Source organism: Coturnix japonica, chromosome 8, assembly GCF_054131305.1.
Source record: "Coturnix japonica strain WE chromosome 8, WE-NBRP24, whole genome shotgun sequence".
NCBI lineage: Eukaryota > Metazoa > Chordata > Aves > Galliformes > Phasianidae > Coturnix > Coturnix japonica.
The window spans coordinates 9,126,574-9,153,894 of NC_140670.1; the positions used below are offsets into that span (position 1 = coordinate 9,126,574).

Genomic DNA, 27,321 nt, shown 5'->3' on the forward strand with positions numbered 1-27,321 from the left:
ATTACCTGCATGTGATGTAATGAGGGTAGACCTGTGTAATCCATGTTACGTTACATTTTATTGTTACGATTCCTGTGCTGCAGCAACGTGTGGATGCTGAAGAGCCTTTTGAAACTGCTTGATGACAAAACTGCCCTCGAGGTTTTGCCATGGAGCCTCATGTTGGTTTAGAGTCAGATTCAGTGTGCACTGCTCGAGGTAACGGGCAAATACAGAAGCTACCTATTTTCATGAGGTGTTCTACTCGGGTAAAGTCAAACAAGAAAACATTTCCCAAAGGAGTACGGGTTCCTCGGGGAGGTTTTCTCGTCGTGCTGCTCGGCTCTTCCCGCAGATGTCAGCTCTCCCGGCCGCACGTGGCCCCGGGGGAGGTGCGGCGGGCAGCCCGCGTGTATGCTGGGCGGACCGCCGGCGAAGCGCGCCGCTTGTCCTGAAGCCGAGCTCAAGGGAGGAGGAAAGCAGCTCACAGTGAGACTTCCTTAGAGCCGCTCTCGACTGCAGGCCCGCTCAGCACCTCGCGGAGCAGCGCCCGGCTCGCCGTGCCGGGGACGCAGGTGAGGAGGGCGGGGATCGCGGGGCTTTGGGGCGGGGCGGCCGCAGTTGATCGCGGCGCGGCGGGCGGGCCATGGCGGCGGGGCTGGAGGAGGCCTTCGGTGCGGCGGGGGAGTTCGGCGGCGCTCAGCGGCGTCTCACCGCCCTGCTGGTGCTGCTGCAGGTCAGGAGCCCGCGGGTCGGGCCGCCCCTTCCTTGGCGCTACGTTCCCCCGGGGGGCCGTGTCGCTGCCGGCCGCTTTCACGGGTCTCGGCGCGGCTTCCATTTAGCGGAATTTATTCGCTTTCTGTTTCCTTATTTGCATGCGTACGGCTTCCACTTTTTGATGGCTGTTCCTTCCTGGTCGGGAGGCTGAAGTTGTTCGTATCTCCTGCTTAGCGAGCGGCGGAGCAGGGCGCAGGGAGGAGGGCACGGGGTGCTGCGCCCGGGGCTGCGTGTCCTGCGCTTGGGGGTGCGCACCCCGTGCCAACCGCACGGCACGCTGCGGTGCAAAGCAAGCGGAAATTGCTGTCGTTTGTGGGGCTCGGTGGAACGGGAACTGTTTGGCTGAGTGGCCGCGTCTCGTTGCCAGGTGTACGTGGCGTGTCAGTCCGTGCTCATCGTGCTGGTTGGCGCGGTGCCCCAGTACCGCGTGGAGCGAGCAGCGGCTGCAGCCGGCGGGGCTCAGCGGGTCCGATTCCTGAGCAACTTCACCTCCATCGTGACCGAGGTGAGTAACGGCAGCTCTGCTTTCTATTGCCTCGGGGCTTTTTGCTGCCAGTACGAAACTTTGCTGCGCTATTAAGCGTCAGCAGAAGCCGCCCATCCGGCTCGGTTAATTTATTCTTATGTTCCAACCTGAAAATGCACCATGAAATGATTGGCTTGGCTTTCCTAGTATAAAACCAACACTAGTTTGAATTAAACTTTCTTTTATTTTCAGTTTTCTTCGTATGTTCTTATGAGAATGATGACTGTGTAATGTTTATCTTAGCTTGGATAAATGAAGTGACTGCATGTAAGAAGGAGCTGGTTGGACCCAATATCGGCTCATGTCTCCTGTCAGAAACAGGGTTTTTGATGAGTGTGACTTCCAAGGTCACCTTTCAGCTTCCGAGTGCCAGCAGGATGTGTGATGTAGTGCTGGGGGGCTGGAAGTAATTCCACCTGCACGGATGTAAGGAGCCAGAGGATGTCTGTTATGGTGATGGCAGTGTGGGCAATGTTTCTGTTGGCAAGCTGCAGTCAGCCAGTTCCTTTTATGCAAATAAAGAAGATGGATGTGCTCTTTGAAACTGCAGTTACTTCACTGATGACTGTCAGACTTGGTAAAGCAGGGCCGATTCTAGTGGCACAGTAAGTAGCACAAGTAGCAACTTGCAAAAGCTGTCTTTTGCCCTACTCTTTTCCATGTTATTTGCATGTCAGATGCAGAGATAGATGGGTATCATTCACATGTTTTGGTTCCTGTACTCTGTGTTTGTACAGTGTGAGGAGAGCGGGTCAGAAGATAACTATAGGAAAAGATAAAGTGGCTTTTTGGTTTTGAGAACTTGAGTTTTACAATCATACCTGGGGCCTGAAAGGTTGTGCTGTGTCTCAGATCAGCCTGGAGAACTGCAGATGAGAACCAGGAGTTGGCAGTTTGTGTGCTGCGCAGTGCTGGCGTGGAGGCCTTATTCCAGCAGCGCTCTGTGCCTTGGAGAGGGTGTGCTGTGCTATTTGCTTTCCAAATAAAGTTTCCTGAGGATTTGTGCCCAGGAATGTTTTGTAGCTCCCCAAACTTACTTTTTTTTTTTTTTTCTCTTTCTGAGCAGACACAAGCAGACCTGACAAAATAGGGTGGAATCTGCTGCCCAGCAGAGTGTGGTAGTAGAAGGTAACTGCAGAGACTGCCCTGCTGAGTGTTACCATCCCAGAGTACGCACAGCTCCCTTGATTGTCTGAAGATGAGCACGTGTGACTGAAGTGGTGCTCTGTGAAAGCAGCGAGATCCTGCTCCTGCCATCCTGCAGGGGCTGGTGGGCAGCGGTGGATGGAGTCCTGTCTCCCCTGCATGCTGCCCTGTGTGGGTTAGGACTTAGTGTCTGAGAGCAGAGGTTGTTTCAGAGCACTGTAATAAAAAGATCTTACAAATTCCTAGTAGTCTGTGGGGATCAGTTTGAATTCGAGTCTGATGCGATGGTATGCAGCATAAGATTCTGGTACTACTAGACTAAACTTCCTTGCACATTTCCAATAATTTCTTAGTGTAGAACTTTGTGTTGAATTAGTTACCGTTCATTGGAAAATCACTTGGGCTGTTCTGATCATTCTTCTTTCCCAACCACGGTGTGAGCAATGTCTGTAATCCCAGCAGTGCTGCTGTGACCGCACGTCTCAGTGGGCTGGCTGCCCGCCTCCTCCTGTCAGGAAATGCTTGGTGCTTTCTATTTCCAGCACGCTCCAGTTTTTTCTTCCTTTCAGCACAAGCGTAATTTTTACTTATGCTGCCTCAGGTGGGCTTTTGCATGAGATCCGAAGTACAGTTTATAAAGAAAAGCATCATTTGTGTCTGACTTCTGTTTGATCATAAACACGTACATGGAGTAAAATACTTAAAACGTTACTGAGCAGTCAGTAAGTATTTCTTAAAGCTGGTATAAAACAAGTCTTCGACTGGATATCTTTCCATAACAATTCCTGCTTCTCTGCAACACTTCTGTGTGTGTACCCTGAGGGGCAACAGCTCCAGGAATTGTGGCTGCACAGCAGCAGCCGTCTCAGTATTTTAGCAATAAACACACTTAATTCTTGTTAATGAGTTTTATAATCTGTTCACTGAAATAACAGCTTGTTTGGTATCAATGTGGCCAAGCTGTTAAAAATTCAAACTTCTGTAAGTTTACAGGTGAGTTATTCTGTCAAATCTTGATACTGCATTAAACTTAACAAATCAGAAGCTGAGATTATAATGATATTTCTCAAGGAGAGAGAGTAAAGGGGTTGGCTCACTCATCAAACTTGGGACAAATGTGTAATTGGATATAAAGCAAGCCATGGGAAATAGCACCAGGAAAGGTTTAGTAGATGTCTTTGTTTTTGAGAAAGCTGGTCGTTTGTCATTAATACTTATGATGATAAGGTGATTTAATTTTTATTTTTTTAACAGTGGTATCTAATTGAACAAGAAGCCTACAAAGTGAGCCTTGCATCATCCCTGTTTTTTGTTGGATTGCTTATTGGAAATATTACATTTGGCCCTTTGTCAGATAAACTGGGCAGGAAACCAGTATATATCTCAGGTAAGGCTTTAAATGTTCTCCTTGAGTGTTCTACTGGATAGCAACATCTCCATTTCTGCCCTATGTGTGGGCCACCAATGGTGTGGAGTCAGTGATCAATGCCAGCATTTCACCCAGACTAAAGCAGCACTGAAATGGGCTCCTGTGAGTGTGCTAAGCAGCACAGTGGTCACTGGAATGATATAAAATAACCTGGTTTTGCTATGACTTGCTATTTGAGGATAGTGCTGCAAGTATTGCCTAACTTTTGGGGAGTGGATGTGGAGATAACTATAATGTTAGAATGGTGTAGTTTCAGAAAGCCAAATAAGAGTGGGAATGCTATGTATGCTATTCATTATAGTGATATATAGTCAGTAACTTGCTGTGCTCCCTGCCTTTCTTCTGAGGTTGAGCTGCATAGCATAAGTACTAATTATATGTTCTTCTCTCTTTGCAGGTCTATTTTTTGATATCATTTTTGGGTATGTCACAGCATTAGCTCCAAATTATGGCATATTTGCAGTTTCACGTTTTCTTGTTGGAATTGTGAATGGTGGAATGGCTCTTGTGTCTTTTGTCCTGACACAAGAATATGTAGGAAAATCATTTTGGTCATTTACAGGTGGGATTTGGGAATATTTAATTGCGATTTTTGTGCCAAGTGCTGTTCTGACTAGCAGTGCCTTGCTTAGTGCAGGTGTAGGCATTGACAGTATGAAGTTAGCATGTGGCTTGCCAAGTGAACACAGTGTGATTCATCCGAGATCTGAGTTTTGTGGGGGTGCTGCCTAAAAAGAGAAATACAGGATTGGGTTTGTTGGATAAATAGCAAAATTGGGGCTTTTAAATAAATATACTGGTTGAAACAAACAAACAAACAAAAAAAACAAAAAGCCAACCCAATTTGTGCTCTGCAATACATAGTGGAAAACAATGAATATGGGTTTTGACAGATTCTACCAACTTCTCAGTGGTATTCAGTGGTATCTTGGGAAGTGATTTTTCGAAGCATTTCTCCGTGCCCCACACAGAGATGCAGGGTTTTTGTCTCAGTTGGATGTACTGGCCATCCAGTATTTCTAAACATCCTTTTTTTGTATGCTGCTGCCAAGGCTTAAGATAAATGTAACACTTGCATGTTGTACTGTTGTAATAATGGGAGTAGCTCAGACCAAAAAGCCCTTTTGGCCAATGCAACAGGGAAAAACTGAGTCTAACTGCTCACTTGCTGTGGCTGCGAGCGTATTTCTCTCTGTTCTCAAGTACCTCCTTCTTCTTTTTTCTTATTTCTCCTTGGGACTTGGGGGTGTAGGAGGTCGTGGTGGTTTGGGTTATAGCTTTCCACTTCAGTTGTGCTTTTTTAAGAGCTCAGTTTTCTTTCCTGGGTTTGCTTGTTTGACTCACATGGTTTCTCTCCCACCCCTCCTTCCCTGTATCTGTCTCTGCACTTCCCAGCCTCTATCCCTGCAGGGCCAGCCTTGACGTGACCACCGGGATGCCTGTTTCCTGCTGCTTCTCACTTTAGGTGCTTTGTTCTAGACCTGCTCAGCTGTTGGTAAAGAGGTGCTGAACAACTGGTCAGGGGCTGCAGGAGAGGAGGCTGCTGGAAGCTGCCTGGCAGTGTTCAAGGAGCTCTGCTAGGTGTTGGCTGTGGGTAGGCTGCATATGCAGTTGCTGGGAGCTTGTGGGTTAGTGTGGGACCTCCTGTGTTAGCCTGCAGAGGTTTGTTGGTAGGCTCCTGGAATGGAAGTTGACCCCATATTTCACCATTTTTATCTACACCTGTTCATCAGAAGCTTGCTGAAGTGTACCTCTGGGCTGCAGCTCTTTACATGCTGAACTTCATCCTTGTGCTTTCGTAGCTTTCTTACAATGTCTGTTACTGCCCTCCACCTTTATTCAAGATTACCTTAATAATCTGAAATAGTTTGCAATGCTTCCCCTTCCTATCCCTAAGTTTTCTCTTTGGTCTGTGGATTTCTGTTCATTTCTTGGTCTGTCCTGTGTACCATCCTTTGTTTTTGAGGGGTGACCAGCCCTGCTCATTCTCCCTTGCCCCAGTTGTACAAAGGCCTTCATTAAGACTGCACAAATACTGGAGCCAGCTTAAATGCTGTAAAGTTACTTCCAATGTTAAGGTTTTATTGCTTGTTTTATTTAGATTTATCATAGGGTTGGAATGTAAAATTTCTACTGAATTATTTTTTTTCTTTGCTAGTGGTGTCTGTAGTCACCTTTTTGTTCTTGTGTTTCCAGGTTCGTTAACTAATATGACGTTTGCAGTTGGCATAGCTGTGTTTGCTTTACTGGGTTACTATGTAAGAGAGTGGCGCTACCTGGCATTGGTATCCAATACTCTGGGAGTCATTTTCTTCCTCCTTTCTTTGTAAGTGACCCACATGTCTTATAGTAGGAAATAAAAATACGCATTTATCTGACAGCTTTTCTTGTCATAATTCCAGAGCAGCATGAATAATAAGGGTGATATTTCTGTGAACCAAGCAAAAGAAAATCATAGTGAAGAAAGAAGCAGTTTTAGGTGGCGCAGAAGGTCAGGGTTACCCCAAAGCAAAGCCTGCACCGCTGTGCAGCTGTGGCAGCCAGCGCTGTGCAGAGCAGCTGCATGCCAGCTGCCTCATAAAGCCTGATTGCAGGGAGGGCTGCCAGAGGCCATGCACAGAGGAACGTCAGCCAGGAACATGGCCTGCTGCCAAAGGACGGTTACAATGCTTGGGAAGTTCTGGAAGTGCTCTTAGAGGGTTTTGGGGATTGCTTTTTGAGACGTGCGTGCGTGCAAAGGGAGATAACTGAGAGCACTTGGAGCTGCCTTTCTTGTTTGATACGCTTTTGATCTGTGTGTTTTTCAGGTCTGTTTGGGTTCTGCTGGTATCATTATTGTATTTGAATGCTCCTGCCTATTTAGAATTACTGCATAGGCATTATTATAAAACCAGTTACGAAATACTGCAGGATTTACAGATCTGAAAGTGTTAGGGTTGTTTGTCTTGTTACCAAATGTGCTTCTTGTTACAAAATGTGCTTGTAACAGTATCAAATGGATGGATATTCTGTATATATTTCTGATCACCTGTTAGAGCTGTAGAAGAAATGAAAGAATTATTAGTGTGATAGGTTGTATCCAAAGTGATACATGGAACTCTTGGCATACTGCATAGATAGAAGAAAACCTTTTTTATTTTTTTAGATAAATCTGCTCTTGAAAGAAATTCTGTCTAAGAATGCACAAAAAGCATTTTTCTTTTAGACTAGGAAAACAAAGCTTCTGGGTGGGGAGAGGTGCTCTATGCCATGTTTTTGTTCATGATATTGTGTTTCTGGTGGATATAGAATCATTTTTCCCCAGGTACAAAAGACAACAAAACAACCCCTGTGATCCTTTGAAATAATCAGTCCTGGTGCTGAAGGCCATATGTCTCTGCCTGGGGTCCAAAATAAAATAGTTCATTCTTTGCACTATGGCTCTTACCAAAGCAGTAGCATGTTCTGCAAGCTGAATAAAGCAGGAATTATGAACTACAGTTGTGGTAAACCAGGATATTGTCATTGCATTTGGGAATTTGTCTAGTATTCAATATCAGTATCTAATATTAAATATGGAAGTTGGCTGCCATGCCTGCGACAGCATGGAGCTTGGTGATCCTTGAGGTCCCTTCCAACTCAAGCCGTTCTATAATTCTATGAACGTGATTTACAAGTTCAGCAGGTAGCAGTGATAGGGCCTGAAGTTTGGCAGGAAGTCTGGTGTGAAGTTTTTTTCTGTCTGCTTCAACTTGGAGCCTTCCCCATGTTGCAAAGTTTGAAATAAAAGTCAGTGAACACCAGTTTTTGAGATGCTCCATGGTTAATGCTAGTGCAGTGTTCCCAAGGAAGTTAGTTTGGTACAAGTCACAGTAAGTCACAATGTAGCTGTAATCTTGAAGTGTTTGACAGACATTTCCAACCATCCTTCTATGAGATTGACTGCATATTATTATTAGAGTACACCAAATTTAATGTGCATAACAGCACAGAAAAAATGCTTTTCTGTGAATTTTGCATTGATAAACCATGTTTTTGTTGTTTCAATGCCTGATTTGCAGAACAGTGGAAATGATTTTACTGAGGAACGAACTTATCACCAGTGATTTTTCTTTTCCTTTCCTGTTAGTATGCTTCCAGAGTCACCACGATGGCTGTACTCCCAAGGGAAAACTGCAGAAGCTGAAGATGTGATGCAATATATTGCCCTTGGTAATGGGAAAGAAAGACTTAATCTGAAATTAAAACCAAGTGCGGGAGCTTTGCGGAAGGATGAATCGCCCCCTGGTATCCTACACTTAATAAAACACCCAGTGCTGCGGTGGCGAACCGTCGTACTCATGTACATCTGGTATGTAGTAATGAGACACTGAGATGCTGTGAGTGAGTCAGGCATGAGGAAACTATTACAATGGTTACTCTTTTCTCTTAAGAGATACTGCCCCAAAGTAATCATAAATCTGTCAGTTAAGAACTGTAAACAATAAGTGTGGTATGTTGTGAAGCTGCCATTTCATTATCATTGCTGTTGGATTTTATTTTTAATGTGTTATTTAGATACTCCTTCAAGATTTAGTAGTAAGAAATCTGCTGAAAACATAGTGATTACTTTGAGTGGGAGGAGAAGCTGAAGCGGAAGTTGAGAGGATGTGTACTTGAGCCAGTGGACAAGGCTGTCATATAGATTTGGAGTAAGAACTGGAGTACGTGTAAGAAATGAGAGTAAGAGCCCTAAAGTACATCTTGTAGGTCTATGCTTGCAGAGTTACATTAGGTGCTGTAAAATCAGCCCCCAAAGCAGGTAAGCATCAGGTGGCTATTCTAGGGCATAAACACCAGAAACCAAACTGACAACATGAGCGATTATTTTGTCCTTCCATCCAGCTGACTTAAATAGAAACTATTCGCTCTGCGTTTTTTCTCACTCGGGCAAAATAGGAGTTCTCTTCTTAACATACTAACTTAATATAGCTAACCCAAAGTTTGGTATAATTCACATTTTAATTCTTAACCTTGAAGACTGGATATGTTCATTATGTGACTTCTGTGGTTATTTGTAGGTATGTCTGCAGCTTTGTGTACTATGGGCTAACTTTAAATGCTGGTGAATTAGGAGGAAATCTTTATTTAAATGTTGCTCTTTATGGTCTTGTGGAAGTTCCGGCCTTTCCACTCTGCATGTTCTTTATTGAGAAATCTTGGTAAGAAAAACTTATTTCCTACTATTCTGCATGTATTTGTAGACAGCCTAAAAGAATGTTAACGTTTTTCTTGGGAAGGTACTTTGTGGTTCTTCTAAAGCAGTGGGTTTGTCAGGGGTTTGGTCAGCTGCAGGCTTTTCTACAGTTGGTACAGAAATGGGACTGAGAGTTTTCTACTATTTCCTATTATGGTTCTGTTTGACTTCTGAATAATTCAAGGTGTGAGATTCCCAGTGATTAATGTGACTAAAAACTGGGAGGTTTGATAGTCCTGAGGAAAAAATGACAGGTATCCAGTTACAGAATGGACCTACAGCTTGTACGTATGTCTCTCACATTTTATTCAGAGTGACTTTGATTTTGTACTGCCTACCAACTGCAACTGAAAAACACTTTCAAGCATTGTTAGTTTGGGTTGGTCCTTTTCTATCCTGGCTGCTTCTCTTTTGCTTTAAAACACGAGGCAGTTGAAATAACCTTTACTTTTTTCAGTATGCCTACTGTTAGATGGAAAACATACCAAGAAGTTCTACTGTGTTTTGACTTCTTGTATTTATGCCTAGTTCTATAAGAGAAGTGGAGATTAAGAAGTGTTAGCCCTAAATATTTTTTTAACCTGTATTACTGTAGTGTTTGTGTGTGTGTGTGTGCTCTGTGATGCCCTTTTAGTGACAGAGCCCATTGCCTCACTCGCTGCAGGGAAGGCAAAATATAGCCTGAGTTCTTGCTGAAGTAGATGGGTTCTTTTCAAGGCTACAAACCCAATAGCTTAAAAATACATATGTACGTATATATGTGTATATATATGTATTTGTTTGTGAAATAGGGAGCATTTATAGGAGGCTCTTGGTGCACAGAACTAGGAAAAGTGTAAGATCTGAAGCACTTAACTGTGGTAAAATAGGAGCGTAACTGTTAATATTGTTGCTGTATACTTCAGCTGGTATTTTGCTGAGAGCGTCAAAAAATAATAAAGGACTTTATCTTGGAACTCCTTTCCTTCTAGGTCTGGAAGGCGTAAAACTATGATGTGGTTTCTGGTATTTGCAGGATTTGCCTGTATATTTACCATGTTCTTGCAAAAAAATTCTGGTACGTATGAAGTGCTGCCAAGGTATGTTGTCTCTTTAAGTTGTTTTGTAGCTTTTATTGGGTAATGTGTATTTCTTGCCCACAGTTACCAGTGTCTGTCAGTTTATACCTCCCTCTCCTTCTGTCTTTTTTGCTTCCAAGGCTCATCAGGAACCCAGGGACCATCTGTATTGCTTCTAACCTCTTGCAGATGCAATTTGTCCCTTACCAGAACCTGTTTTATGACCAAGTTTTTCTGACTTCCAGGTTCTTGTCTTTCAGATGGTCAGATCTGAGCTGTCAAGTTCTGTTTCAAATAATATCACTGCTTTCATTCATCACTATTAATCAATTTTTCCTAAAGTGCCACTTGTAATGACAGAAATGCAGGGCTGTAATTTTAGTTAGATATTGACAGTGGGAGACACAAAGCATAACTAATGTTTGTTCTGATGTCATACAATGTTTTAAGAAATAGGAACTGAGATTTTCCTGTATTAAAAGTCGAGCTCTTCATTAAAGAAACCAATAATTTCATTTTCCATTTCAAGTGCAGTTTTTCTTTATATATCAGTATTTACTGAAATTTACATTGCTGAAAATGTAGGTCTAAAATGACATTTAACAAAGAGAAGTGCTTACTCAGCATCTGTTTTTCTTGCTTTTGTTGTGGTTGTATTTCAAACCAAGGGCAGCATTGACGTAATGATAAAGTGTGCATCTGTAGGTTACGTTTATCCTTAGCAGATATGAATGCTGTTAGGCATCTGTCATGGTATTTCAAGGTCACGTTCTCAGTGAGCAGCTACGAAAAGATAACACTCCCCTAACGAAGCTCTTTAAGAGTAAAGAGAGAGTCGTTCTAAAAGCTAAAAAGCTCTATGACTGCATTCTCCACCAAAAAATCTGTCACGGATTACTTAGATTTACCTATGCCCGTGACAGGGGAAGCCACCCCGTGGGCCCCCCCCCCGGGGCCCGGAAAGGAGGGGAAAAAAGGGAGAGGGATAAAACAGCGACAATCTAAGGAGGAAAAACTTATTTTACTAAATATGATACCGAAATACAAGATAACACAATATAATATAATTGAGGCTAACAAATCGAACGAAACAGAGAGAGAGAGTCCCTGAAAACCGAGAGGCCTACTGTGAACTCTAGGCGACACGGCTGGAACGCTTCCCACTCTCCGAGAAGTTCGAGAGAAGAAGCAGGGCACTCCAGCCTGGAAACGAGATTATATAGAGTCCTGGTCCCGTGACTTATCATTAACCCTGTTGTTCTCTGGGATATGTAGTCTTCTTCTGTGGACTGCACATTCAATAGAAGTATCCATACTTTACATGATGTTATGATGTGGAATACTGATAGCAAAATTACAAAATTACAAAACCATGACAGCATCCATTTCAAATTGATTTCAGAAGAGTCTACAAAAGAAAAGCAGTGAGAGAGAAAATACTATAATGCTGTTTCCCACGTTTGTGTTGATTCACATTCTCACACACTTTATTGTTTCTTGTATTGAGCGGTCATCGCTAATCAGGATAGGGCAGTAATTCTTGAAGAGTTGCTAAGTTTTGGGAAATCTCCTTTTTTTTAGGGGAGTCTACATGAATGCCATTACAGCATCTTACTTTCCTTTATGGTAAAGCTAGTTCTTGGCCCAGAGTGCTCTGTGTTACTCAAGGAGAAAGGCAGTCAGCTCTGGGAGTGATGACAATGAGGCATTTCTGTGCACGCAGTGAAGTTTCAACAGAAACAAACATCAGACTGGAAGGTGGTGAGGGGAATTGGCCCGCAATACCACTTTCTTTCAGAAGTTGTTATAAAACAGGAAGGCTCTTTTGTTTTGTGTCTGTTTTATAGTGAAGTAAACAAAGTAAATTCCTTGCCCATGGGTAACATGGATTTACCTGACTGTACTGAATGTACAGTTGTTACCTTTTGTGATTTTCATTAATAGCTTTCCACTGAAGGAAGAATTTCCAGCTCTTTAAACTAATTTTCTCTCAGCTTTTGTTGCTGTTGGATAGTTCCCTTTGTGCTGAGGACTACCCTTTCTTGGTGGGTATTTTTTCCTGCAGTAAATTTAAAGGTTTCTTTAATTCCTTACGTACTGGTTAAATGAACATTTTTCTCATGAAGGTGACAGCCAGAAGGCGAATCTACATAATGGCACTGCAAATTAGGCTCTTAATGACATTGATGGCATCAGAGCTAATCACTGCCTAACTCCAGAAATATCAGCACTGTTCTTGCCATTTTCCCCCATTTTGCTGTCCTAAGTTCCATAAGTCAATTAATGCAAGATTATATGTGAGATTGTACCTCAACAAGAAATGCAAATGCTTGAATTTAGTAAGGACATGAAATCTTTTATTAAAGTTCAAAATGGTTGTTGTAGCTGTATTAGCACAGGCAAAATGGTGTGTGCGTGCTATTGTTGCTGGATGTTCAAGTGAAAGGATATTAGATGAAATGTAATAGTAAAAATGTAACTGTTAAAGAAGCTGCACTGAAACACTTGACTGGGCCTAGCAAATTGCTTTTAAATGGTCACCAGAATCCCTACTTGAGCAAATGCATTCCTGCTTTATGCTGTTATGTATGAAGACAGAATATTGGCATGTTGCTAAATGTACGCTCCCTGACTGAGGAGGAACAATGGCTGTGTCTGAACTTACTGACACCACGAAGCTGATGTGCAGCATGTTTCCAGTGAGCTTCTAATCCTGTAGTAATTCCCCAGCAGACAGCCAGCAGCCTTCCCTTGGGGAGTGAGTGTGGAGAAGAAAGTGCACTTTAAATTCACTCCTGAGCTTCTGAGTGCCAATTTCTCTGTCTAGACAGACTCTTCTGTTTTGATAGTAAGACTAGAACTTCCCAAGTGCACTAATGCTCTTCTAATACATATGGATATACAGCATTCAGTCTCAGCCTGCTCTGGGAGAGAAGCAGTAAGTTTTAAAGCACATTTGCAAGACTGCTCTTGATTGCTCCTTGTTTGGTTGATGTAGGAAGAGATATACCACTTACTGGTGGCACTTGGCAGGGTTCTCAAGACCAGGCTCACACTTTGCATCTGGTCACTGTATATCATAATGCAGTTCATCTGGAGAAAAGGGAATAGAAATGAAAGGCAAAATTACAGAGAAGCAATTGAGAAACAATGCGACTTTCACATTACTTAGGTGAAATGCACTTCTTTGGAGAATTTATACTTTTTCACATTTAATAGTAATAAATAAATTCCCTGCTTATTAGAAGGGATGGTACATAACCATGTCCAAAGTTAAAGTAAATGGGACTTGAAAAGATCCACACCCCAGTTTAGTCAATTGAAGGTTAGGTACAAGTAAACCAGGCCTCATTAGCATCCATTCCTCACAATTACAGAGATGCTGAATCTGAAGTTCCAGCAGGGTGTCACTGGGGAGCAAATAAGCTTTTGAGATGAATCAAGTTGTATGGTATTAATTTAATAAATTAGTCAGGGAACGTTTGTTGTCTGTTTGTGCTTGTCAATAGATGCAATTACCTGGCAAGGTTTTCTAACTGCAGAGCTGGAAGATTTGTGGATTTGTGCTGGAGCTGTAATAGTTTTAGCGTCCACTCCCAAAAAATTGAGGAGATCGTCTTGGTCTTAAGCATGATTTTATGTATTCATTTTTTGTTCTAGCTTTTAGCTGGGAAGCAACAAGGTGTTTTTATTTGTGTGCGTAGTTGAAGAAACAGATGAAACTTCATTTTTGTGTCAAAGTCTCTTGAAAAAAGGATAGGGTGCTTTCAATATTGTGTAATAAGGTAACAGACTGTTTATGCTTACTGTTTATTTATTTTTTTTTCTTGAAAGGTTTGCTCCTAAGTCCCACCTTGTTGGCTTTGTGTGGAAAAATGATGGTCAGTGCTGCTTTCAACATTGCTTACATCTATACATCTGAACTGTACCCAACAGTGCTGAGGTAATCTAACGGGGCTTGTGGGTCAGCTCTCATGCACAGTGAGCCCAGTTGCTGGTGTAATTATTGTTACCTGAGATATCAGCGCGAGTTTTCTCAAATTGAAGCTGGTTGCCATGAGAGGGGCTGCTCCTGGCAGTCCGTGCTCTTTGCAGGGCAGTTTGTGGCAGTTTCCACCAGGACTGAGTCAAAATACTAATATACAAAAAGACTTTGATGCACTGCAATGCTAGGTGCCACCTTTCCCATTTATAGTACTGATTTGGGGAGTCAAATTACAGGTTGCAAGACTGAACGTAGTCATGTGATTGAAGTGTATGGTAAGTTAATTACAAATGTAGAGTATGCAGTAAGGACTATTTACTGTGCTTCTGTAGACTTTAACCTCCAATATAATGATGTTTGTTTACTGCTTGAAAAATAAATGCGTTTATGTATTTCTTCTTTAATTAAACATTCATAATGCAACTCATTTTACTGGTTCCTGCATGGCAATGATATGTTTTACAGCATTTAATTCACAAGCGAGTGGGCTGAAGCCTTATTTGTGTTTTCATGGCCCTCACCAACTCCTTGAGGCTGAGCTCTCTCCTTCTGTCCTGGAACGGGAGAACAGATAGCTCCTCATGCTGCTCTTCTCACCTCCCATCAGCCCCACGTGGTTTTTTGAGTTGTACCCAGAGTACGTGCCTGGAATTGGAGACATGTTGCACTAACTGCTCACATTCACATTTCAGAAGCTGAATGTTCCTTTGCTCTCAAAACAGAACCAAAACTATCAAGGGGAGTAGGAAGGTGTCCTGGCTCGTGGGATACAGTATTTGAGAAGTATTTCTATGGATCACTTGAATCCAGGAAAGGAAGGGCTCTGCAGAGCAGAACAGAAGAGTGGGGCACTCCTTAGATTGGTATTTTGTTTCTTTTGAGGCTCACAATTTCCCATATGTTACGGAGGCACAAAAGCCAGGCTGTGAACGCGGTTCTTTGCAGTAGAACTTGTGAGGGTGGAGGTGGATTGGCTGTTTGTAGCTACCAAGTTTGTCCTTGGCAAGGGTTGGGGATTGACATCCAAGTGACAAGCATGCTGCCTGAAATGGGATTTGGTGATGTGATCCAAACTTCTTTGTCCTTCAAGGTCTCTGTCTTGGTTGCACGGTTCTTGTCTTTTGGTTCCCTGTCCCCTCTGCTTTTCTGGAGTTGAGAATCAAGAGAATCAAATCTGACAATGTTTTAATGGTCCTGTTTGACTTTTTCACTGCATTCTCATGATTTATGTTCATATCTTCCAAAGCCCCACTGGTGTTCAGTGACAAGTCCGTGACAGCAGGAAATACAGCAGTGTCTCAACATGTTTGAAAATACATGTTTGTCATTAGGAAAGTGTTGTTTTTTTTTTTCTTAATGTTGTTGTTGTTGCTTTTTTTGTTTGTCTGTTGTTGTTCTTTGTTTTTAGTTGAAGCACTGTTTCATTTGAGAATCTGCACTGATACTCTGGCTCAGTAGTAACTGTGTGTCAAGGGTATGGAATGTTAGTGGAGAAAATGCAGGAGAAAGGAGTTCAAAAATCATCAGCTTTCTTTAGTAGATCGTGCTTAGTAATTTGAGGCTGTTACATTAGATTAGATGAAAATTCCACATATGTGACAGTTGGTACATTTTTAAATGAGTTTTTGATGGCTGATATTTTAATTAGCTGCAAATATTAGAGTTTATGCAAGAAAAGCAGTGATGGGAAAATGGTTAATTTTAAAGCAAAGCATCAGCACCATCTGGTGGTCTTTGTTCAGCTCCGTAGTGATCCTGACTTCCATCCAGCAGGAGCTTTCCCTGCAATGAGAAGTGTCCCCCTTCAAAGGCAGCAGAGGGAAGGCAGGATAATCTGTTGGGTTTATTGTGTGGGGTTTTTTTCCAATTGCATGCTCTGCAGAGCTGTTAAATGTTTTCGGTGGTGCTTCTCCTTATTTGAACCTACGTATCACCCTGAGCATGAGCACTGTGTGAAACACATTCATTTTTTTCATGAAAATGAGTACATGGAGGAATGAGAAACACAGCTCATGCTAGAAATGAAGTGCTGCCTACTGCAGTGTATGCAAGCTATCTGCTTTTTTTTCCCCCTTCTTAATGTATCTTTAAAATATGTTTTGGGGAGCAAACGTTTGAGTAAGCACATCTTGGGTGCTTCCTCAGCTCCTGAGCAGCAGTGCCTCTCTCCTCCTGGCTACACAAATGTTCTCCTGCATCAACCCACGCTATACTGAATTCTGAATTAATTATATTCTGAAGCGTGCTAGCAACTGCTTTCCTTTTGCATTGGGATTGAAATGTTTTGTGTTTACGATCACTGTTGACAGGCGTAGGGTTTGTGGTCAGGATGCCTCTAAATGAATGGTTCATGTACAAACAGGCATCTCTCATCTCTTGAGGGACTGTGACAGAGGGGAGGTGATTGGCCTTCTCTTACGGGGTTTGGATCGATGTTGCTTTAAAGAGAGGAAGTACGGGCTGCTGTTTTCCTTTTCCCAGGAGGATGTGTGAAAGAATAGGCTGCTTTGTCTGTTTATTTTTACACCAAAGTCACTGGCTTCTCATCAGCTCCTTCCATCATCTGTTTCCCTTAACCCCTGCAAAGGGCCATGAGGAAGGGAGGTGAATGTGGGTGGTTCTGGCATACCAGTGACCCGTGTAACCCCACAGCTTGTCCTCTTTTATCCTGTCACTGCCTTCCTGTGTTTGGAGAAGGGAAGCGGGCTGAGGGGGAGCAGCTCTGCTGAGTATCTGAGGGTGATGATGAATGAGAGGAGGAAGCTGGAGATGTAGGAAGGAGAGCAGCTGTGAGGCGGTTCTTGCTGCCCAGCTTGTGAGCAGTGCCAGTGTTTGTCTCTGAAGGGACTGATAGCATTTGTAGGTGTCATATGGGGATGGGAAGAGTTTTGATCAGGAAATGAAAGCCAATGGGGATTTTAGTACCTTTCTTTGAAGAGGGTCCTGCTGCTCTAACCCTGCTTTGTTTACTGTTCTGGTTAGGTGAGGTTGATTTAAACCTGTCTGAAAACTGAAGGCTGTAGAGAATTCAGCAGTGCCTGATGCCTCATCTGGCCAGAAGCTTCCAAGCCTTGTGCTAGCAGATAGTGCTGATCTCCAAGCAGAAAGCAGCTGACTTTTCATCTGTGTAATGTGAGACAGCAGAAGGGACAGGAGACACCATTTGGTTTGTTCTCTTTGAAGATCAAACCAAGTTGTGAAATTGTTCCCCATCCAGCACAGGGATATCCAGTTTTGTTGCCCTACATGGCAGTGTCTTCGCTTCAGCTGGATGGAATTGCTTTCTTCAGAGCATCTCGTATGCTGTGTTTTGGTTCTAGGAGGACAATGCTGTAATGCATTGGTGTTTACAGCTGCTGCTAAGCAGTGCTGTACAGAGCCAAGGGCTTTCTTAGCAATGGGCCCATGTGCTGGGAGGAGACATGATTAGGACAGCTGACTTAAAGTGGCCAAAGGGATATTCCATACCATAGAACATCAAGCGGAAGGAGATCTGAAGGGGGTGGGAGTTAATCACTCTCTTCTACTGCTTGGGGGCACTAGCTGGGAGTTGGTTATGGAGTGGTGAGCAATTGCTTGTATGTCACTTGTTAAATACATACATAAATGTATGTATGTATGTGTATATATACATAGTTATAGCTATTATTGCAGTTGTATATTCTGAAACTTCGTATTTTTCTCCCTTTGTTTGAAACAGAAATGCTGGCCTGGGGGTCTGTTCCATGTCCTGCAGATTTGGGGGCATTTTGGCTCCATTTGTGCCAACTATGGTAAGAGCAGTGTATTTTTTTACTTTTTAAATAACAGATATATAAATGTCTCTGACAGGCATTTTAGAGATTATGATACTTGATTTTTAATAATAATCATCATTTTAGTGCTTATGATCCTTTTGGGAAACAGTCTGGAGTTCTGTGTTGTGCTCTGTGGTAGTGAAATGGTTATCATGGAGTACATTACAAAGGCGCACTCTTTATCTGACTACTTATAGCACGTAAGCAATTAAATTTCTCAAATAAGGATCTGTAGCCTCTTGGCTTTGTCTGAAGTTCAAGTGTTTTAAAAGCAGCAGTGTTACTTTTTGCTATGGATTTGTCATTTCAGAAGTCTCTCAGTCCTTCTGTACCGTTCGTGGTGTTTGGAATCAGCGGGCTGTCTGCAGGATTCCTGACCCTCCTCCTCCCAGAAACACTAAATAAGCCAATTGCAGAGAGCGTTGAGGAGCTCCAGAGTCCCAAATATGGAGTGCTTAAAAACGAGAAGGCAGAGTAATCATTCTTTTTTTGTTGCTTTTCATTATTGTCCCTTTTTGTTTTGCAAGCCATGATGTAGTGTGTGTTGCTTGGGTTGTGCATGGCTGCATGTGTGCATGAACTTAAAGCCATCCTTCTCTCGCATTAAGCGGAGATCAAATTCATTCTCTGTGCTTCACTCCTAGAGACAAAGACTTGATGCTTTCAGCTGTGTATTAAATTTTATATAAATCAATATTCTGCTTGCTTAAAGAAAACAAATCTTAGGAAGGCAATCTAATGTAATTGGGGCATGACTTTCAGTACCATGCCTGCACTTTCTCAGCAGAACAGAGAGGAATATTCTTTTAACATGGTGGGATTGATCCTTTTTCTCTATTATGTTTTATAGCGGGACAGAATGTAAAATTAGCAGATATTTGAGGAAATGTTTAATCCTTTATTGGTCTCATGAGTTAGAGCAATTTTAAGTGCTTTCCTGCTGTAGATGCAAACTAAGTAATGAAACTTAAGGCAAATGAGCTTTTTGGTTCAATATTCTGTAACTACAGAATAGAAAATGTGAAGGGTATCTACTGTGTTTGAGAAAAGCTGCGTGGAAGAATTCTGCTTTTTTTGCAAGAATTAAAAAAAAAAAGAAGAGTTTTCCTATAACAAAGACATTGTTAACTTGGATCTAAGCAGCTTAATGGCTTAACGCAGCCAGGACATAATCCATGTTTTAATTTGTTTTTTCTTTGTGCTAGCTTGTTAATTACCCGGTTATTATTGTATTTAATCAGTTCAATCTGACTACCTACATCTTAAGCTTACTGTAGCCTAATACATAGTATTTCAGTTGAAATGGGAAAGAAATATGAATTTCTATTATTTGTGAATATCATTTTGCTGCCTCATAGGTTTTTTAAATAAACAGATTCAGTTTTTCACATTTAATGACAGCATATAAAATTGAACAAGAGAAATAAGATGCATGTGCTGATTTTTAATAATTATTTTTCCTCTGACAGGCAAACCAGCTAGAAGAAAGCACCTGAGATTCACAAGTTCTCTCTGTTGTGAAAAATGAAGCCTCCATTGAGAAGGTGCTGCAACAGCTTGAAGGACAGAGTCTGGTTGTTTGTATCTGAGCGGGAGTGTTGGAGCAGTCATGTATAACACTGTTTGTAGCACACCGAACAGTTCTACATGGAGGCCAGCTGAGAAGATGGAAAAAGCCGATCAAAGCTTGTGAGGGAAGAGGTGACAAATCTGTGTGTTAATGTAAAGATGTGACAAAACCATGTTTTGGATGTTTGGACTTCTATGTGACTTCTAAAAATGAAGTATTCGATTAATTCCTGTTACAGAATATAATCGCTAGCTTCAGATTAAGCTGTAATGCTGCAATTGAGCTGAGTCAGTGTATGTGATGTCCAAGTTAGATGGCCTTACATATTCACCCAAGCTGCATTTGTGGAAAGTACATGTGCCCTGTATATGCTAATTTTCTCTACAGATTTATTTGCCTTTAACTTACTGAATACTTCACAGTGTGAAGAGACCAAGGATTTTCATGTGTTGTTGGCTTTGGTATGTCCAGCTTGAATAAGAGAGTAAATTAATTTCCTTGTGGGAAGAATTTTTTGATACATTTGAGTGTGAAAAGACACTTGAAGTTACAATAATGCTGCATGGGAAAAGCAATATCAAACCTTCAAGAGGAAGAAAAGGTACATCTAAAGGAGAGGATAAGTGCCTTTTAGTCGAAGGTTATTTGGTTTAGCTGTACATGTCGAATTGTCATGAATGCATCATAAAGTGCATAATATGTGTATTCCAATAAATTTCCCATATGGACTGGATGTTCTTCCAGCACTCACATGATGCTCACGTAAAGGCAGATTGTACGTGCATTTATCTTCTGGGGCTGAAACTGGATGGTAAACAACCTACAGAGTGGGCTGCAAACCTGTATCTTCTGATTGACTTAATCAACGTTTTTGTGATGTGAGGATCAGAACTGAGTTTGTGAAAATTGTTCCAAATAATATTAATGCCTTCTGTTGCAGTAGCATCTATAACCATAGCAACTAATTATACTTCTTCAAAGGATAATTGGTACAGCAGGGATATGGTAAAAAAAAAAACAACAAAAAACAGCTTCTGTTACTGCTTTTTTAATTACAATAAATAAAATTTATTATGAAATAGAACAATATCAAGTTGTATTCCCAAGGCTGAAAAGAGACTGGAACAGGAGGATCGTGAAGGATCATGTGGTAGGAATCATTCCTCCCCCCACCTTTGCCATATTAAATGGATCAGCCTATACCAGAGCATTTTTTTCTTGTCATTTCTTTTGCATCCTGTATAAAAAGAAAAGAAAACAAAACCCCACCAACAACCAGGCAATTATGATGGTTTGCATTTTAAACATGCTTATTTCTGCTTTATTTGACCCAGAATTAAAGATCTTTTTGCTCAAGGTAACTTGTGTGAATGTGGTGGCTTGGTGACCAGAAAGCTGTGGGTCTCAAAAAGAAGTTAATGATCTTTCCAGCAGCTGTGGCATGGTCTCACTTGCGTGTGATACCTGCAGTTCTTGTGCATAGGCAGCTGGGTGGTTCTTTGTCTCTAACATTGGAAAGAGCATATGAAGGGAAACATCATTTCCCATTTTTGCTTCTTATCAGTTCAATTTAAACAGCTGGTTTACTTTATATATCTTCACCACATTTTGCTATTGCTGGATAAAAAGATGCTGTTGGCATGGAGGATATTGTGGAGTGTTTTTTCCATGTGCATGTCTAGGAGAAGAGAAGTGTTTGTATAAGTTTGTTAAATGGAGTTTCAGTTGGACTAACATGGTTAGTGCATTATGTCTTATAGGGAACTAAAAAAATCAACTGTTCCTTATAATTACTGTGTATGTCAGAGCACATCAGGAAAGGCAGCCTTTTTTTGTCAAATAACCATTTGGGTTTTTTAGTATATATTTCTGCTTGAAGCTTCTTGCCTTGTAGAAACAAGTTCTTCATTTACAACAACTTTTTTTCCCATTATTTCTAATGAAGACAAAGCAGATTTGGGGAGGAATGCCCTAATAAATCCTTTACTCGGTATGGGACTGTAATCCACTGCTTTGTGTTTCTCTGTAAGAAGAATAAAGGGAGCTGAGTTAATTTAAGTGGCTGAATTGCACTCATTAGGTCACAAACCCCATCTTTAAGTACCACTTTCAGGTCTTTCTCTGTGCTTTATTTGTGTGCAGAAATTTGAGTATAACACTGCATCTGTGCTGTTCATCTGTTTCTGTGTTAGAACAATATTTTTAGTGTTTTAGCACTAGTTGTGAAATTGCCCTTCTTGCTTTCTATGTCTTTCAACTGATTGAAAGTCTTTTTTTACTTAATCACTTGGAAAAAAACCGCTGCTTTATTCTGTTGCCGAGCTTCAGCTGCAAGCCTCAAACCTGGGGGAGGGGTGCTGGAAGAATTGGCTGTGTGTCCTGTCCTGAACAATGTCTGTGATACCAGCAGTCTGTCTGGAAAGGAAGTCTGATTTTGGCATTTTTTCACCCCTTTCTGGGTTTCACCTTATTTTTTTATTTTTTTATTTTTTTATTTTTTTATTTTTTTATTTTTTTATTTTTTTATTTTTTTATTTTTTTATTTTTTTATTTTTTTATTTTTTTATTTTTTTATTTTTTTATTTTTTTATTTTTTTTCTTGAAGAGCACTACTTTTTCTATTAGGTGCTAAGAATGCTGAGAGCATGGGCAGAGCTTGAACATTCATTTAAACTACTTATGATTAAATGCCCTTTCCCTGTCATTGTGCAGTTGTTATCCTTTAATTATGTCTTGATCAGGTTTGGGTAGGTCCCGTTTCCCCCCTTGTCAGAGGGAGAATATCAGTTGGAAATATATCCAAGTATTTTCCCATTGCTTTAGCAGTTCACACCACCTTTTGTCATTCCAAAGCCCTACCCATGACCATTTTTCCGTGGAATAGCATTGCTCTGGCTGGCCAATATCCTCTGCTTTACTTTCTGGTCAGAAAGAATTCATCTGAGCATCCTCCTCTCCCTTCTCCCACCATGTTTAAAATCAGGTCAGGTATAAAGACAGAGCTTGTGTTCAATTTTCCAAAAAGTAAACTTAGCACAGTATTCATTTCTAAGCTCATCTCGGTGATCTTTTTATTAATCTCATTTGATGTTTCATCAAAGCTGTTTCCTCCTTTGTTGGAGCACTGTATGTTAGTTCTTGAAGTGAAGGCTATGGATTCATTTTTAGAATTTATCCTTTTTAATCTGAGCAGAGTGAAGTACAAATAATCCTTTGCTTTGTTGACTAATACTCTTGCAGCTAAGCAGCAGAGAAAGGAGGAGGTGAACTTTTCACGCTACCGTCTGTAACCAGCTGGTTCCGCCATTCAATTTTAGTTTGCTCGAGGCAAACAATTGTATCACGTCTTACAGCATGCAAGAGATCCAATTTTTTTTCTCCATGCAGTGAATTAGTGGCAGTTCATTGCAAAGGTCATCTTTCTTTGCATCACTTGCTATGGAAGATGTAAGATTTCCTGTGGTTGGCTTTTGATAGATGAAGTCCTTCCATTGGAGTTAAATTTGTGAGAATGGGGCAGCAGTACGGCTGCAGGCAAACTGTACATCTGGGATTTTCCTGTGGTGGCACAGTTTCTTTCTACCAAGACTTCAAAATCTGTGAAGATTGTGCCCACCTGAGGGTGATGAGGGAAAGGGAAAATGAGGCTGAGAAGGAGATGATAAGGACTGAGAATTATTTGTTTCTAACTCCAGCACACTTGGAGTGCCATCCTGAATTATTACATCAGACCTGTTTTAGCTTCATGTTAAATATTTACAGTACTTTCTATACCAGGTGCACTTCTGCTCCTCTGCGTAGTCTCCTGGTTTAGAAAACAAGCTGGTGTTAGGATGAATAAATCAAAAAACAAATGCTGAAGCAATTTTGGTAGCTTATAAAAGTACAGTACATCTTTTTTATCTGGACATGTCTGACAGTGTGGGTTCCAACAGCAGTCCAAATATATGTGATGCTGTGAAGGCTGATGGCTTTTTATTGCAGTTCTCTTGAGGAAGGAGGGAGTGAGAAACAGCTGAAGTGACATCTTCCCCTGTAATAGCAACCACACCGAAGTTTTGGTAAGCTTTTTATGAGTTCATGACAGGTAAGACTAAGTACACTGGCTGACGAGTTACTTCTTCAGCAACCCAGTCACTCGGGCTGAAGTTCTCTATACCAGGGTTCTGGCTGCCAGTTCTCAGTATGGTCACCATTGTCTTGAAATGGGATAAAAGGTAAAAACAGATGGCATGTTTTTGAACTCCAAGATATCCTGTATCCACGGCACCTTATTTCTTGTTTATCACAGCCTTGTTCACATCACTTTCTACTTGGTTTTTATTTATTTATTTACATTCAATACAACAATCAAAGACCCAATGGAATTTATGAGAATGAATAGAGAGAGACTACAGTATATTGCTAACACACTGAAGGGAAGAGTAGAATCTGAGTATGGAGAATGAAGTTAATCTAGATGTGTTCAGGTTGAAAGGAATTCCTCTCTCTTTCCACTGTGTCCTATCTCATGGCTGGTCAGGTCTGTCTGTGGTTGATGGCAGTGCTGAACGGCAGCTGTTTGAATGGTTACATTGAGCTCCCTACACCAGGTATCTGCCACAGCTCCCAGGGCATTTCATCTCTTTCAAACCCTTACAGTAGTTTATTCTGCTGTTCATAGAAATGTCCAATCCTTTTAAAAGGCTTGAACTCTTCATTTCAAGGGCTAAGCTATGATGTTCAGTTCAACAGTCTGTTACCATTACATTTGTTTTCTTTTATCATTTTAGATTTGCAGCCTCAGTTACATTGGAGATATCAGTGAATGAGAATAATAACAGCAAATAGGAATGTTTGACCTAAAGATATACCCTGCGATTTAAGGTTATGTATGTTGTATTGTCTGGTTTCTCTTCTTTTGAAAATGTTCCAGTTATTTCTGTGAATGGATGCCCTTCCAGGGCCTCTCACTTGTATATCTGCCTTTCTGTGCTGCTTGAAATTGGTAAGCACAGGGTTTGAAGTACTTGTATAAAGAAACTCTCCAAGCATGTGCTCAGATTTACGCATGTGAAGATCTGCTGATAACACAACAGCTGCAGCCTCTGTAAGGAGTCACAGTGACCACTCTGATGCACAGAAGCTCATCCCTGGCTACATCTGAAGAAGTATTGCTCACCTTTGCATTAATAAATAAATGGCAGGAACTCCATTGCTGAATGCTTGGGCTGCTTGGGATTTGAAAGGAATTCCTCCAGTTTTCATGATTGATTCTGGAACTGTGGCTGAGCTTATTGAGGTGAGAGCTCAAAGCCAGCTCAGGTTCTTGTTACCTTTGCAATTACCCTGCTCCCCTGGTGTGGCAGTGCCCAAAAGGCATTTTTTTATTGTAGCTGTTTTGCTCTGCTGTGTGGAGTTGCTGTGTTTTCCTGGGGGATGTTCTTTTACAGAGCAATTTCCTGGTATTTAGCTCTGGAGAAGGTTACTCTAGCTGTGGTGTGCAGAGTTTATCCCATCCGTCAGAGTCCTCTGAGTGTAAAAACAGGATTATTTTTGCTGGAGCAATGTGTGTGTGCCTCACACCTCTCTGCCTCAGGGACTGTTAGGATGCAGGTATGTGCAGGGCCAGCTTGAAAGAAGCCTTGTAACCTACATCTCAGTCTGCATCTCAGTGATCGTTTATCCCTCTTCACCTAGAGGCACCTTTTACATTTGACTTAGCAGTCCTTTAAAAAACAGAGAAAACAAACAACATTAAACAACAACAATGAAACTATAAACACAGTTCTATGTGGATAAAAATGAATTTTTGGAAGTGAAAATTAAATGCAAGGAAAAACAGTAACTTATGGAGGAGGTGGTCAGCTCTTCTGATGAATGTATCACAAAGAAGTAAAACTGGCAGCAGGAGGACTCCTGTGGTCATGGTCTTAGCAATTTGCTATGGACCTGAATTGGCTATTTATTACCTTTAACCCTAGCAGACCACCAGGAAGGAAGGAAAATAATTATTAATGGCAGATTTTTAGTTTAAGTTAATTTATTGGTGGTGGAACTAATGATGTGTTCCAGGTGTTCTTCAGTTAACAAGAAAACATTTAACTATTAAAGGTTCCAATTACAATGTGGTTAATTTAACATGATTAAACTGCACGGCTTACAAACAACTAATTATATGTAATTACATTTGTAGTGGGTTGCTGGTGCTCTTTATGCAGGATATGTGCAATTTCTGAAAAGCAACTTCCCATGGCTACCTCACACGTGTACGTTAATCTATAGGTAAAGCACTTTGCTGTGCTTTTAGACCAAAAGCCTCCTTTGCAGAAGCTGTAGTGAGTTGCTGAATGAACTGATCAGTGCGTGATTGCTTGCTCATTTATGCTCACTGAGACAGAGAGGAAAGAGGCAAAAACAAACTCTTCTTAGAGCTCTACCACTTCCAGTTCTGATTTAATGTGAGAGTGGGCAGTCTGCTGGAAAGTTACAGTTTCTGAACTGGAATAAAGTGAGCCTCGCATGAAGGAGGAGAAACTCCTATTGTTGTTGTGGGGAAAAAGAGGTCACCCAGACATCCTTCTCTGCAGCCCAAGCTCTTGCTGGGATGTTGTCTGTAATGAACAGTGATTAAATCTGAAACAATGGCTCAGCCCCTCATGGCAGCTGCTGTAAAACACAGGGGTCAGTGTGGGCATAAACTTAACCTCTGGCAAAGGTCAGCTTGGATGTGCGGTGCTAAGAGGAGAGAGTAAGGAAAGGGTGGTTAAATCTGCAGTTTCTTGCTGGTCCTTCAACTGTAACACCTGCTTTCTTTTGCTGGGTGTTTGTCATGGGATAGTATAAACAGTTATGTTATCCTCAAGCCTGCAGCATGAAAAATATGACATGAATTAAATTGTTGGTGCTGGGCTTTGTTTTGTCCGCAGGTTATTATTATCCTTTGGGTTAGAACCTGATATTTTTCTCATGTATGAAAACTCTGTGGACACACATTGTTTGATTACGAATAATACTTTCGCAGGAAAAGTACTTCACTTGTAATATGATACATTTTAGTGTCTGATCTGATTTGTATCAAGACCCAATTTAATTTGAACAGTGAATTAAAAGGAGCAATGAAAAGAGACTTTAGTGCAGGGATAGGGTTGCAATGTCTTACTCTCAGAATATTGAGAAGCAGGCACCTCTTTGCCATCGATGTACAGGCCATAGCTGGTGGGAATGCAGGCATATCAGCTGTCCTCTCACAGCTGAGACAGCACCAGGTGGCAGGGAGGGGGAGGAGGATGAGTTCTGAATGGGCAACTCATCCCTGAGAGCCTTAATCTCACAAGCAGCAATGCTTATCATTCCTTAGGACTGACTGTAGTTATATCAGATTTTGATTTTGAGTATTTGGGTGAATGTTACCTAGATAACTCATCAGGATCTGTATAAGACTTGCAGTGAACGATTTTTATTTTATTTATTTATTTAGAGAACTTTGAGCTCATTCTTGTGTGCTACTGGGTGTTCATGGCACTATAACATTTGCTTAGCAGAGGGCATTTTGCTGGTGTCATTAGTTACTCCACTGTATTTCTATGTGGGTACGGTCATGTCTTCCTTAACTGTATGCAGTTACACAACTGTGCAATTGGAATTCTACAGAAACATCAACCATCTCAGGTTAGAAACAGTGCCCTTTTTTCCCTTATCATCAGTGAGGATTAGCCTAACCAATTAGTAATAAATCTGTTTTGTTCTGACAGAGGTGTTTTCTTTATCTGTGCAAGAATATCCCAGAAAGGGAGATGTTTTTCTCCCCTAATTGTAAGTTACTGTTGTGTTGACATGCATTTCTGGTAGAATATATTG

At 41.4% G+C, this 27,321-nt stretch overlaps 1 protein-coding gene across 13 annotated transcripts; it reads left to right on the plus strand.

Moving 5' to 3' along the window:
- The first annotated feature begins 402 nt into the window (after positions 1-402).
- Positions 403-21,535, plus strand: LOC107315664 (solute carrier family 22 member 15-like). Of its 13 annotated transcripts, none has more exons than XM_085554015.1 (12): positions 403-554; positions 1,124-1,261; positions 3,683-3,815; positions 4,255-4,419; positions 6,054-6,183; positions 7,966-8,187; positions 8,897-9,037; positions 10,044-10,129; positions 13,965-14,073; positions 17,816-17,888; positions 18,223-18,386; positions 19,382-21,535. In XM_085554015.1, exons 4-12 carry the CDS (start codon positions 4,356-4,358, stop codon positions 19,392-19,394), a joined length of 1,002 nt encoding a protein of 333 aa, XP_085410141.1. In that variant the 5' UTR covers positions 403-554; positions 1,124-1,261; positions 3,683-3,815; positions 4,255-4,355; the 3' UTR covers positions 19,395-21,535. The 13 variants fall into 13 exon arrangements, 11 of the variants coding, with proteins under 11 accessions (XP_085410141.1, XP_015721704.2, XP_015721702.2 ...); XR_014948515.1 differs by lacking the exon at positions 403-554 and adding an exon at positions 576-715 and having other exon boundaries at positions 4,255-4,279; positions 19,382-20,843; XR_014948516.1 differs by lacking the exon at positions 403-554 and adding an exon at positions 576-715 and having other exon boundaries at positions 4,255-4,279; positions 18,223-18,381; positions 19,382-20,843.
- The last annotated feature ends 5,786 nt before the right edge of the window (positions 21,536-27,321 follow it).